The sequence below is a fragment of the Cloeon dipterum genome, chromosome 3 (assembly GCF_949628265.1).
Source record: "Cloeon dipterum chromosome 3, ieCloDipt1.1, whole genome shotgun sequence".
Taxonomy (NCBI): Eukaryota; Metazoa; Arthropoda; class Insecta; order Ephemeroptera; family Baetidae; genus Cloeon; species Cloeon dipterum.
The window spans coordinates 2874480-2887587 of record NC_088788.1 but is presented as its reverse complement, the minus strand read 5'-3'; the positions used below and the strand labels follow the sequence as shown (position 1 = coordinate 2887587).

Genomic DNA, 13108 nt, shown 5'->3' with positions numbered 1-13108 from the left:
TTCCTGAGGGTCGAATTAGGTTAAATGGATATTTTTTCCGACCAAAAAGTGCAGCGTGACGTGCGAAATTTTTTTTCCCGCCAAAACATTATGAATGCGAGAACTGCGCATGCGTCAGAGCTGGTTTGAGCACTTGCAGAGATACCGCCAGTACGAATAAATTCTTTGTCAGGTCCAGCCAGCCCTGACGCATGCGCACTTCTCGCATTCTTATTGTTTTAGCGGGAAAGAAAGTTCGCACGTCGCGCTGGACTGTTTGGTCGGAAAAAATTTATATTTTACCTAATTCGACCCTCCGGAATCGATTGGTGTGCTCGGAAAGTTCGTCAAAGTCTTTAAATATTTTGAGTATATTTCACGCTAAGAATTTTTGTCGTGCCTCCATTTGTGGTATATTCTTAATGATTTAACTTCAAGAAAACTTCTAGCTTACTTTGTTGTTGATTTAACTTAACTTTTACCACAGTTTTATTTTAAATATTGGAAAAAATCATTGCTAGCGTGTGCAAATATCCGAATCATGCGTGGATTTATTTCAAGCAAAAAAAATCGCTAGATGTGCACAGTAAGCACATTTCGAGAAAGCAAGTTTTAAGTTATTTGAAGGTATTTCTGGGTTGAATCTAACTAAAATAAATATCTATTCAAAATTTGTGATTAAAATATATTATTTATTCCAATAGTGGATTCAAATGCGGTATAATTTCTTTTGTATCAAAAATACACAATTTCCTAAGATTTGTAATAACTTTAATTGCTAAAAGGAGCGTTTAAAGTTTGAATTTTCGTGGTAAGAGAAGTACAGTATCATTTAAAGCGTTTATCAAACTGGTTGATTGTAACGATGCAACAACAGTGCGGTTACAAAAATTGACTATTGATTCTGTTTAAACAATCTTCAGCATCAGATGCGGTTTTACCGTTTTTGGCTTTTCTGGAGAGATCTAAGCCTTCTCCGCAGGTCTTTAAAGCTTGGTCCAAATGTCCGTAAAGCATTTGAATGAAGCCATATTTCACAAGCATATCAGCCAGTCGTTGGTCCCCACTTTTCCTGGCTAGTTCAATAGCTTTCTCCAGATAATAAATGGCAACTGGAACGTTATATTGCCTCATGCAAATGTTATAAAGACCATTAATGAGAGTAATCAATCGCATATTCCCGCCAAAGCCCTTTTCACCCCACGAGATCGCTTTTTCATAGTTGCTCCTGGCTTTCATGAGTATTCCTTGTTTTGAGTACATTTCAGCCACGCCTTCGTAAACCATGCTTAGCAACATGTACGTATGTTCGTGTTTCGCGCCAACGTCTATTCTCCTCAAAAGCTTCTTTTTGAGCAACCTGTAAATCGAAATTGCATATATTATAAACATGGCTATGATTTTAAATTTTATTTAGTTTTGATTTTTCTCTCTCAGCTTCGAATTTACAAGATTAGGGAATGTGCAAAATATGTTTTTTTTTCTGAGACTGTTTGACTACAGCATGCTCGGACCGTCAAATGAGCAAAATTCAGGGATTTCACTGGAGGATCTTACAATTTAGCAATTTCCTGTCTCAGGTTAAAATGGAATGCTGGACATTTTCTTCAAAGATAAAAATGTCTTTATTATACGCTCACTCAACTGACCGGCATTAAATTTCAATATGGTGGATCCACCAGTTAAATAACCCTTAGTGTTCGAAGCCGCTAACAGATGGCGGCACCGTATACTTTCTTAAATTTTTAATTTTAAGGCACTTCCGCTGCGATTTCAGACTCAATCCTGTCACTGTGCATTGTTCGCTTAATATGCTTTCATTTGACGTGCTGAAAACCAAAATCAGTCCATCCATTCGCCGTAGAATCGTCGGAAAAGATTTTGTATTTCAAAAAAATAGTTTTCACGATTATGCGGCGATTGGCTGAACCAATTTTGGTTTTCAGCACGTCAAAAGAAATCAAATTAAGTAAAGAATGTACAGTCTCTGGATTTAGTCTGAAATCGAAGCGGAATTATGCCTTAAAATTAAATTTATTACGAAAGTCTACGGTGGCACCATCAGTTGGCGGCTTCGAACACTGAAGGTTTATACAACTGGTGAACTCGTAAATATTTAAAAAAAATATGTTCATACCTATATCCGTCATGTGCTACTGTCATCCACACTTTAGCCTTGTTTGCGTCCGTTTCTTGAGAGGCCTTCGTCACCAGATTATTTGTCATCTCAATAGTCAAGAAGATCACATCGTTGTTTTCTTTTGAATATCCAATGCTGAGGAGTAAATTAATTGCACCGGAAAGGATTTCTTCCGCCTTGGAAAATTCACCCTTTTCCATGGCCACGGCCGCCATCAATTCTCTTCCGTAGGTGATTAAATGCATAGAATCTCTTTCCTCGGCCGAGCGTAGAGTCTTCAAAGCCAATTCTTCAGCTTCGTCGAATTTTCGTTCCTGTGGTAAATCAAAGAAATGAAAAATATATTTAAAATTAACGTAATTAAAGAAGGCACAAAAATTATTGCGAATACATTTAGATTTAAGGACCAAGACGTTGGACAGAGATTGAAATTTATGCTCTGAGGGGATCTGCTTTTTGTATTATTATTTATTTGAGTTTATTTTATGGGGCCAACCAATCAGAGAAGTATAAGCGGTTCATTATACAAGGCTGTGTTTAATTTTGGCGAAAATTTTAGGGTAAAAAACTGCGTAGTAAGAGAGTTTGAGTTAATCACGATTATTTTTATGTTGCCAAATTTTGTATATTTCTTGAAATAATTTGTTTATCATTATCAGTTGTCAAAATTGCACGCTTTAAATAAGTAAAGCAAGAAATGCGTCACATTATTGTGAGTTAGTGTGGCATGCAAGAATGCAAGAAACGCTAGAAATGAAAAATGCGTTGGATATTTTGTACATATAAATCCTGGTTCCTGGTCTCTGCGTTCGGAGGTCAAAAAGGCACTCGGAGAAAATTCCAAAGATTCTCCGAATGTCGAGTAAAATATGTGAGAATTTTCCGCCACACGAGAGCCAGCATAAATTTTTTATCAGCGTCCGCTCCAAATAATTGCAATGATATAATACAGGACATTTTAATTTTTTCTATAAAATTATAGCCATGTAGGGAAGAGAATATAATATGTGGTTTCCAAAAATTCTAAATCCCGTACAAAATTTTCCTGGATTTTTAGTAAACAAAGCTATCACCATGAGTTAATTAATTTCTATTATGTATTATTATTCTAATATTCACCTTTAGTAAGTGCTCACATCTTTCGAAATTCATAGAATCTTCTTCGTCTGAGCCCTGTTCCTTCTTCTCCTCCGTTTCTAGCGCTTTCACATAGCCTACAAATGGCAAAAATGGCATCGTCATGGCCCCGGTGACTAGAACAACGTTCCGGACTTTTGAATTTTGGAACTTTTTAAACGGGAGGGTGCTAAAAAAGCGTTTAGACAATGGTGGAATAATATTTTCCCCCATTGAGCTTGTGATTTTCGTGGTAAAAGGTCTAGGTCTAGAAAGAGATCTGATAAATGCAGAAGGAAGCCTTGACAAATTCATCTTGGGAGCAAAAACGGGAGGTATAAAAAGGTATAAAAAGGTCTAAAAGTCCAGGAGCGATTGATGTTTTGTAATGTTCGACACCTGCATGCTGCATGCTGTAGTCGGAACAGAAGAAGGGGGGAAGAGGAGACTGGAGGAGACGACAGACAGTGCTCCCGCTCTGTGCCACGCCCCCCTCAACATATGATCGATAGAAATTAAACAGGCAGCGAGACTTTGTGAATGCTGCTTGTAAATTACTTAAAAATTTATATTTCTGCGACGTCTGCGACATGGAAGCAGGCAAAGATTCAAAGAATTTAGATTCTGAAGAAGGTGAGCGTTAAAAATACTGAAATCATTAGCATCATGCATCGAAATTCTCACCTTAATGGCTGTCTGCAAAAATTCTTGATTTGTGTCAATTTCTTCCGCCGAAATTCGTTTCAATCAATTCATCTCAATACTTTTCGAGGTATCTGTTATTTTCGTTTTGTTTTATTTATCATTATGGTAAGTTTACAGTTTCTGCCGGGCTACACATCTCGCCAGAGTTCTTATAATAATCCCATGTATATCTTAAAATTAGATACATAGAGGTGGTGAAAACTGGAAAAGCTACAGTTCTCGCCGACTTTACCGTTTACACCCATCAAATCTGTTGCCCATATTATACTAATAACATTGAAAGGTGAAAACTAACTTGGCGAGAACTGTAACTTTTCCATGACTTTTGTTAAAGGTTAAATTTTTAGCACAATTTCTGTTCAAATTCGTTTAATGTCACTAATTTATTTATAACAATCGTATAATCTGTTAGCAGGAGCTGCTCCTGACAATGCTGAGAGCAAAGAAAGCGAGAAACCTGCGTCTAAATCAGGGAGTGAGGAAGCTAAGGACGACGTTGGTGACGATGAGGCTGAAGCTGGCAGTTCTCACAAAAACCTGGTCGACTCTCTGGGTCACTATTTAAAAGACAAACTTCACATCGGGGACAAGGCCGAAAAGAAAAAGGTTAAAACACGGTAGTTATTATTTGGAGTTAAAATCACACGATTTTCATTTCAGAAAGTACTGCCAGAAAAATCTCTGGAAGCTGTTGTGAAGTATATTGAGGAGAAAAAGATCACAAAAATAATCACCATGGCTGGTGCTGGAATTTCTACCTGTAAGTGAATTAAAATAATAATCTGGAACGTGCAATTTAAATTATTTCTTCTCCAGCTGCCGGCATTCCTGACTTCCGGAGCCCGAAAACAGGCCTGTACAACAACTTGGCAAAGTATGATTTGCCCCACCCACAAGCCATCTTCGAGCTGGACTTCTTTCATAAAAATCCAAAGCCGTTCTTTGTGCTGGCCAAAGAGCTGTTTCCCGGTTCCTTCAAGCCAACCGTCAGCCATTACTTCATTAGGATGCTCTACGACAAAGATCTCTTGCTCAGGCACTACACCCAAAACATTGACACATTGGAAAGAGTGTCCGGCGTTCCCGGAGACAAAATTGTCGAGGCGCATGGAACCTTTTTTACGTCTCACTGCTTAGAGTGCGAGCTTGGATACGAATTAGACTGGATGAAAGGCAATTATCATTTAATTTATTTATTTTGTTTAAAATTATAGTGCCTTCATATTGGCACAGAAATATCAAAAGAAAATGATTTATTTGCTTGTAAACTCCAGTCACGCCTACAAAGAAACTCTTAAGGATTTGACGTTTTCATTTTTGTTGACAAGATTGAATTTTTTTAGTATCTATAACGGACAGATAGTTTTCTGAAGTCAAGAAAAGCAAATTTGAGTCTGAATGGACTTCAAAAATTTGTGTAACTTTCCCTCTGAAAAATAATTAAAATTTGACAGCATCTGATGCTGTATAATGATTAATTCTGATCATTCTTACCAAAAAATAAGACATGAAGAGAATTATTAAAAAAAAACATTGAGGGAAAATCCAGTTTTATCCGGTTATGCTGGTGAATTTTGAATTAATTGAATCAGGCATGCGCTAGTTCTTGTGATTTCTTGTGTTAATTTATTTTATTTCTTGCAGAAAAAATCTTTGCTGACGAAATTCCCAAGTGCATCTCTTGCGGTGGGGTCGTGAAGCCTGACATCGTATTCTTTGGTGAAAATTTGCCTTCAAGGTTTTTCCGCTGCGTTGAAAAGGATTTTGACGAGTGCGAGCTTCTAATTGTCATGGGCACGTCTCTGGTTGTGCAACCATTTGCTTCACTCGTCGACAGGTAAGCTTTAATCTTTGATATTAGGTGCAATTCACATTGTCTTACTTTATAGTAAGAGTAGACGGATTCATTTATCGGACATTTTGGGTAATTATTCATGAAAGCCACACCAGATGAGAGGATAAAGAAATTTTTAAGAGCGCAATATCACTCCTCTTGGTGGTTTCAATTTAAAATTATCAAAATAATTTGTTCAAATTACATAAAGGCGAGAAAATGTCACCACTAGGCGCCTTTTTAATGATAAAGTAAAATTGAGGGGCACAAAACAGATTTTTTTTGTAATTTTTTTTAAGGCAGAAGAACATTTTCACCTATAATCGCAAATTTTTTAATATTATTGACGAAAAAAAATTAATTTTTCCATAATTCAGGGTATTATTTGCTTATCACCCGGTTTTTTCACCACTATGGTTTTTAACTGTTTTTGCCTCTCAATTTTTACCAATTTCTTAGGCAAGAATTGCAATAAGGGAATTTATTCCATTTTTCTTCTGTGAAAATCTAAAATTTACGTTCGGAGTGCTCAAAATTTCCTCCGCTGTGCAGATATTTTCTTTTAAATTGCCATTTTGCTGCCTCAATTTCTACAAAAAATTATCTCTGACAATTTTTTTAGTTGAGGTTATAATATGCTAAATATTTGAAAACATTGCTCGCAAGAAACTGGTAAAAATTGAAAAAACCTCATTTTTACCTCTGCACTGCATTTAATTTTTTAAAAATGCGGATTTGTTGCAACCCTGCATGTATTTCATAAAAAATAAATTATAAACTATCAAAGAAAAAAAAATCCGGGTGGTAAGAAAGTGCAACCAAAACCGGCTAAACAATTTTTTATGCATAGGAATGTTTAAAACCCAATTTTCTTATGCTTGCTCTATTTTTCAGAGTTGGAAGTAAAGTTCCTCGCTTGCTTATTAACAGAGAAAAGGCCGGAACAGCAAATCCTGTGATGCGAGCGCTGGGTCTCGCGGGAGGCATGGATTTTTCGTCTGACACAAACCGTGACGTCGCGTGGTTAGGAGACTGTGATGATGGTTGTGAGGCTCTAGCAGCTGCTTTCGGATGGGCCGTATGTTTTCTTTTAAAAACCTAGAAATGTTTAAAAGAGTTTTTTGTTCACAACAGGATGAACTGAAGGAGTTGGTCGCAAAGGAACACGAGTTGATCGAGAAAGAGGAACAAGAGAGCAAGACCAAGGTGAAAGGAAAGATTTGAAATCACTGACTATTGTAAAATGAACCATTTCAAATTGTTGTTGTTTTTTTATTTACAGAGAAATTTAAAATGATGTAAATTTAATTTATTTTAATTTTTGTTACGCAGCCTTTTAAGATAATTTTCCTTTATATAAAAAAGAAATTTAAGGGTAGTATAATATGATGCGATATTATTTAATGCTGTTTATTACAAATTCAAAAATAAATTACTCACTGCAGACTGCAAAACGACTGATTTAATTTAAATTTAAGTATGCCAAAATCCAGTAGGTTCATTACCGTTTTTACAGGGAGGGAGCCATTGAAAATATTAAACTCTTCTATGCCAATTAATCAGAACATATATTTTTGACACATAAATAAACTTTTAGAGTAATTTTTTGCCAATAGGGCGAGAGGTGAGAGTCAATGGACTCTTGCCTCCTTTATTCAGTCCGTTTTCTGTATTGTATAAAGCTCTCAGCTCGGTCTGAAATTAATGCAAAAATTAGAAACTTCGTTTAACACGGGAAAAATGTAAACTTACTGCCCAATCCATCGCTTCTGCTAGTTTTGCACAACCGACATCACATTCACCCTGAAACGTCACGTCCAATGCGCTCATATTCCAACCAGTGCTCAAACCTTTTCCCCAGAGCACAGGATTTCCAAGTGGCGGTATTTTTCTGTTAATTAGGACTCGAGGAACCATACTCCGTGCTCTACAAACATAATTGAAGGCAAAAAAAATTTAGTGGCCAATTGGGACAGGGATTTGCCAGGAAAGGTTTTAGTTTTTAATGAAATTATTAAGATAAAGTAAAAGTATGTTTTTTATGATTAAATGCAGTGGTTAAAAATTTCTTGACTGCTTGAATAAAAAACGATGTCAATAAAATTTCTCCAAAACCTAAACCTTTCCATTTAGGCAATAAAAGGTACTAACTTGTCAACTAAAGAAGAGAAGGGTTGGGCCTCTAGGGAAGAGCCCAAAATGATGAGCAAATCGCACTCGAACAAATCATTTCCTCCAAGCTCCGTGAATCTATCTGTCAAATCTTCGCCAAAGAATACGATGTCTGGCCGGACTACCCCGCCACATTCACACTTGGGAATCTCGTTCATGATCCTTTCTGAAAGTATCATCAATTATAACCTTTAAAACTTATAAAATTGTAGGAACATTTACCATTTAACCAGGTGAAATCGTACTCGTGATCACAATCAATGCAGTGCGAAGACTGGAAGGTGCCGTGCGCCTCGACTAGCTTGTCAGCAGGAATGCCGGCTGCTCTCTCTAAATTGTCCAGATTTTTGGTGTAGTGCCTAAGTAGAAGACCCTTTTCGTGGAGCATCCTGACGAAGAAGTGGCTGAGCGTCGGCTTCAGGATGCCCGGAAAAACTCTACGTGCGTAGTTAAAAAATGGCTCTGGGTCATCGCGGAATCGGTCCAGGTTGAACAAGGCTTCATTTTTCTTTGGTAAATTGGAAAGGGTGGTTTTATGACCCTTGAAGGCTGCTGAAATACATAATTGAAATCAGTTTATAATTATGATGAAGCGCAAAATTAAACTCCATTTTGAAAAATAAGTGGTAAGTGATTTGACGATAACTTTGATCAATTTTAATAGTAAAAATAAACAAACAAAGTCCATTATCTACTTTAAAACGTTCAGGTACAGATATTAACCCTGGTAATGCTATTAATTCTGATTGAGGATCACAAGATAAAACTGAACGCGTTAATTATTAGAAAAATGTTATTATTTTATAATTTAATTTGTTTTTAAACTTGCCTTCGGACATGCCTTCTCCGCCCATAGTGACTATTTTATGAACATTATTGTCCACGATGTACTTGGCAATGCTGGGCAGATTCTTTCTACATATGGTTTTCTATAAAGGAAAAAAATTACAATATCATAAAAGATATACATTAATTATAGCTATTATACCTTTTTCGGCTTTGGCTCCGTCGGCTTTCTTACAGCACCACATCGATTAACTCGTTCCAGCACCTTGGTCAACATATTTATGCCTTCAATTAAAAACGTGCTTAGTTAATTGTCAGCTCAGGCTTAAGTGCGAGAATAAATGAACGCGCGGAAAATCGCTCAGGTCAAAGGTTCCAAAACAAATTATTTGATAAAAGTACACAGCGCCTAGGTGTTGATCGATGGACAAAGTTCGAATCAATATAGGTTCATCTTTGTTGAATCAAACAAGTTAGTTGTAATACGAAAACATAATCACAGTCGTTTGGGAGTTTTCAAATACTAAACTCTGATTCTTTCTGTGAAAATTACGAACAGGCTGGACAATATTTTTTGTTTTTCAGGTTTTTCAGCATAATGAACGAAAATACACCGGATAATATTTTTTGTATGAAGTTGTTGACAAATAAATTGTTTATATTTATGTGCAATAAACATGTTTTATGCATTTTCATCACGCCTATATCGATTCAAAAATACTAACACGTCGAAAAATTTGTTTTTTTAGCTATGTAGATCGCTAGGAATTATTTAATAGTTTTAGTAGACGCAATTTGGTAAGTTTGCATTTTAATTATCATCATATTTTAAAAATTAACAATTTTAAATAATGTTTTGTTGACAGGGTAACTTCCCCTCTCGACAGGTGGCGAAAAAATTAACAAAATTATTTTCACCGGATACATATAACCGGTTTTTGACTCATTATTTGTTTACCGAAAAATTGGGAACATTCTATTCAAATCAGAGATAAAAAAACGTCATTTGAGTTTGAAATTAATTTTCTACTTTTCATTTCCAAACAAAACGTTTTCTAGCTTCATTATCAATCAATGAATATGTAACGATTACATCAGTAACCGTAAAAAAATATCGTTTATTCAATTTTTAAAGTTTTACGGTAAAAACACCGGCTGTGTCAATTACTATATCGATGCTAGGTAAAGACCGAACAAGACGCCGCTTTCGCGTTCCATGCGTTGATTTAAACTGCACCTTTTCAATCTGCATTGATCGCTTGCTAGAACTTAATATTTGCACGTAGAAGTTTAGCCAGTGCTTTCATAGAAAAACGTAATATATTAGGTTTGTATTAAATTTGTTAATAATATGCGAGGTGGAGGTCTCATCCGCGAAATTCAACAACGCGGCAGCTCGCGTCATCGGCTTTTTTTTGCAAAACCTTTTGAATCTGCGGAGACGGCTGGCAACTTTCACCGACGGCTGACAATATCTTACACGTGTCGTGCATTGTGATGCACGCGAAGAAGTGCTTAAAAAACCACAATTTTTTCTTCTGCACTTTTTAATTTTTCACCCTTTTTCACCGGTGGCTGGCGAAGCTTAGCCGGATTTACGGCGGCTGCCCTCGTCCCGTGACTCAAAATTTGACGGCTGACGCGAGATCTGTTCCAGAATAACTCAATACGCCTGCTTTTTCCCGGGCTGTAGCTCGGAGGCCCGAGGCCTGATTTTGAAAATTCCAACGGTGTGGCTTGGGTAAAATTTCACGGAAATTTCTGAATCTAGTGTGATATTTTTCAAATTTACAATGACAAATTTTTCAGGGAGGCAAAATTTTTATTTTTTAGAGTCAGCTAAAAATACAGCCTATCCAAATTTTTACTGAGCATCTCAAAAAGTGGTTATTTTCTTAAGGAGTCCCAGGAATCCAAGATTTCCTTGTAACTCAACATCTAAATGGGTCAGAGTGCAAAATCAAACACAGATCTTGAAAGCTGAAGGGATTCCTGACAAAAAGAACCACTTTTCTAGGAGATTTTTACAAAAATAAAATTAATGATTCTTTGGTAACATATTATCGCAGCGGATGTGAAATGTACGACTGAATTTATTCGCACTGCGCAGATCCAAGATGGCGTCTGAATTTATTGGAAAAACGCTCTCTTTGGATTGCCGTATGAGTGTCAAGATTTTGTTTTTACGGTCCAAAAGACACAATCAGTTCAGATCAATGCAAATCATGTCACATAATTGACCAAAACTTTTTTGGTTCTTTATTTCGCGCATTTTTCCGGACGCCATATCTGCGCGTCGCAAAAATCTGGCCCCGCTGGGCAACATACAAATGTAAACATATCCGGATCGAAAAATTTAAAGTTTTCTGCAGTTTTTCCACACCAATAATATAGGGATTAAATGTTCCCCACACCCACAGTTCACGCCAACAACCCTTTGAATTTTTACGGATCAGTCCCGGGGCCCCGGAAACAGCAGTGCTTGCGTTGAGTACTAGAATACACACCCCTTTTGTATTAAATTTTGGGAAAGAATCGTCGTCATCAATATATATCACTTACCACAAACTTCTGTGTGTTGACTATTTTTCAAAATGGGTCATTTATTATTATACGATACATTAACTTTGCACCTCTTTTCACAATATATCAGAAAATAATATTTTCTCTCTCACAATCCTGTTGAGAAATATCATAAAGAAAAATATGACAACACGTCACAAAACGTTGCGCAACATGCATGTTACTCAATTTTTGTTTACTTTCGAAACATATGGGGTGTACACAAGCACCAGCACCTGCATTAATATTACATTTTTCGTACAGATTTTGGTGTGAGAGGACTTGCTCTACTCCGGCGTTAACAGTGCTCGGGAATTATCAACTAATTTCCTAAAAATGTGTACAAAGGGCAGGAATAACAAGGTGCGTACGATTATGATTATTTTTTAGTAATTATTTCTCACTAAATATGTTCAGCGAGTCCTGGAAAAAAATTCTCTGGAAGGAATCGTCAATTATATTGAGGATTCGAAGGTGACGAAAATCATCACAATGGCCGGGGCTGGGATCTCGACGGGTAAGTTCATATTCCACCGTATGTGCGAATTAACTTAAAATAAAACTCTCAATCTAGCTGCTGGAATTCCTGACTTCCGTAGTCCGAAAACCGGGTTCTACAATAGCCTCGCCGAACACTACACTCAGCCGGAAGATTTATTCAAACTCGAATTTTTTAAAGACAACCCGGCTCCATTTTTTTTCAACATTAAGGGACTGCTGCCTGGACAGTACAAACCTACCGCGTCCCATTATTTCATCAGGTTGCTGCACGAAAAGGGCGTCCTTTTGCGCCATTATACTCAAAACATCGACAGTCTGGAGATCTTGGCCGGAATTCCAGAAGAAAAGGTCGTGGAAGCGCACGGGACCTTCCGCACGTCGCATTGCATGAGCTGCAAAAAAGAGTACAAACTTGACTGGCTTAAAGGTAACAGAATTAATAATTTTTTGTAATTTTTATTAACATTAATTTCCACAGCGCAACTTGCCACTGACGATAAAGATTTCGTCCCAAAGTGTAGATGTTGCAAGGGAATTGTCAAGCCTGACACCACATTCTTCGGCGAGGATTTGCCTGAACGTTTTTACAGTTGTACAGAGGTGGATTTCCCCGCGTGCGATCTCCTTATTATTCTGGGAACATCGCTCGTTGTTCACCCCTTTGCGAGCCAAGTCGACAAGTTTGTATAATTTTCAAACTCAAATTCTCTGTGTATTTTTAACTCGGATATAATATTATTTACAAACACGTAGCTTTTGTTGGAGTTATTGCGTAAAAATATTATGAAATAATCTACATGTTGTGAAATGATACTCGTTTATTGAGTAATTTTATTGTTATTACAGCACGGGAATTTTCCTCTTACAACATGCTGAATTTTTAAATTCAATTTTGGTAAAATTTATAACAGTTTGTGTCATGTTTGAACAAATTTGAGATTTAAAAAACGTGAATCTTTCGTAAAAATATAGAATTTTTGGTACATTTCAACTAGTTTTGACCTAAATTCAAATTAAAATAATTTTAAATTTGATTTTTCGAGATTATTGCCGGGGACGGAGACCGACCCACTGCCCCTCCCCTTCTGAGGGCAGAATTTTTAGAGTATTATATATTTTTTACTTAGTGTGTTGTATTTATTTCTCACCACTAGAAAATTAAATCTGGACACCATCGTATTTCCCTATTTTTGGCCACAATTGACCAGTTGCATAAACCCTTAGTTATTGAAGCCGCCAACAGATGGCGCAACCACAGACTTTCTTAAAAATTTTGTTTTAAGCGGTTTTAAGGCATTTCCGCTGCGATTTCA

At 36.7% G+C, this 13108-nt stretch overlaps 5 protein-coding genes across 6 annotated transcripts in view; 2 read left to right on the top strand and 3 right to left on the bottom strand.

Moving 5' to 3' along the window:
- zfh2 (Zn finger homeodomain 2) overlaps positions 1 to 13108 on the bottom strand; it is a 230132-nt gene that overhangs the window by 92377 nt on the left and 124647 nt on the right. The gene's annotated exons all lie outside the window — the stretch shown is intronic.
- On the bottom strand, positions 847 to 3516 carry LOC135939818 (tetratricopeptide repeat protein 19 homolog, mitochondrial-like). The gene is made up of 3 exons (XM_065484390.1): positions 3239 to 3516; positions 2117 to 2433; positions 847 to 1339 (listed from the first exon to the last, which is right to left on the bottom strand). Exons 1-3 carry the CDS (start codon positions 3467 to 3469, stop codon positions 862 to 864), a joined length of 1026 nt encoding a protein of 341 aa, XP_065340462.1. The 5' UTR covers positions 3470 to 3516; the 3' UTR covers positions 847 to 861.
- On the top strand, positions 3737 to 7240 carry LOC135940595 (NAD-dependent protein deacetylase sirtuin-2-like). Of its 2 annotated transcripts, none has more exons than XM_065485545.1 (7): positions 3737 to 3868; positions 4356 to 4546; positions 4601 to 4700; positions 4757 to 5113; positions 5585 to 5777; positions 6669 to 6852; positions 6909 to 7240. In XM_065485545.1, exons 1-7 carry the CDS (start codon positions 3826 to 3828, stop codon positions 6996 to 6998), a joined length of 1158 nt encoding a protein of 385 aa, XP_065341617.1. In that variant the 5' UTR covers positions 3737 to 3825; the 3' UTR covers positions 6999 to 7240. The 2 variants fall into 2 exon arrangements, with proteins under 2 accessions (XP_065341617.1, XP_065341616.1); XM_065485544.1 differs by having other exon boundaries at positions 3752 to 3868; positions 4353 to 4546.
- LOC135940104 (NAD-dependent protein deacetylase sirtuin-2-like) lies at positions 7338 to 8494 on the bottom strand. The gene is made up of 4 exons (XM_065484852.1): positions 8169 to 8494; positions 7926 to 8112; positions 7527 to 7701; positions 7338 to 7469 (listed from the first exon to the last, which is right to left on the bottom strand). The coding sequence occupies exons 1-4, from the start codon at positions 8332 to 8334 to the stop codon at positions 7368 to 7370; spliced, it is 630 nt and encodes a 209-aa protein (XP_065340924.1). The 5' UTR covers positions 8335 to 8494; the 3' UTR covers positions 7338 to 7367.
- LOC135940937 (NAD-dependent protein deacetylase Sirt2-like) lies at positions 11787 to 12485 on the top strand. The gene is made up of 3 exons (XM_065486078.1): positions 11787 to 11811; positions 11869 to 12222; positions 12274 to 12485. Exons 1-3 carry the CDS (start codon positions 11787 to 11789, stop codon positions 12483 to 12485), a joined length of 591 nt encoding a protein of 196 aa, XP_065342150.1.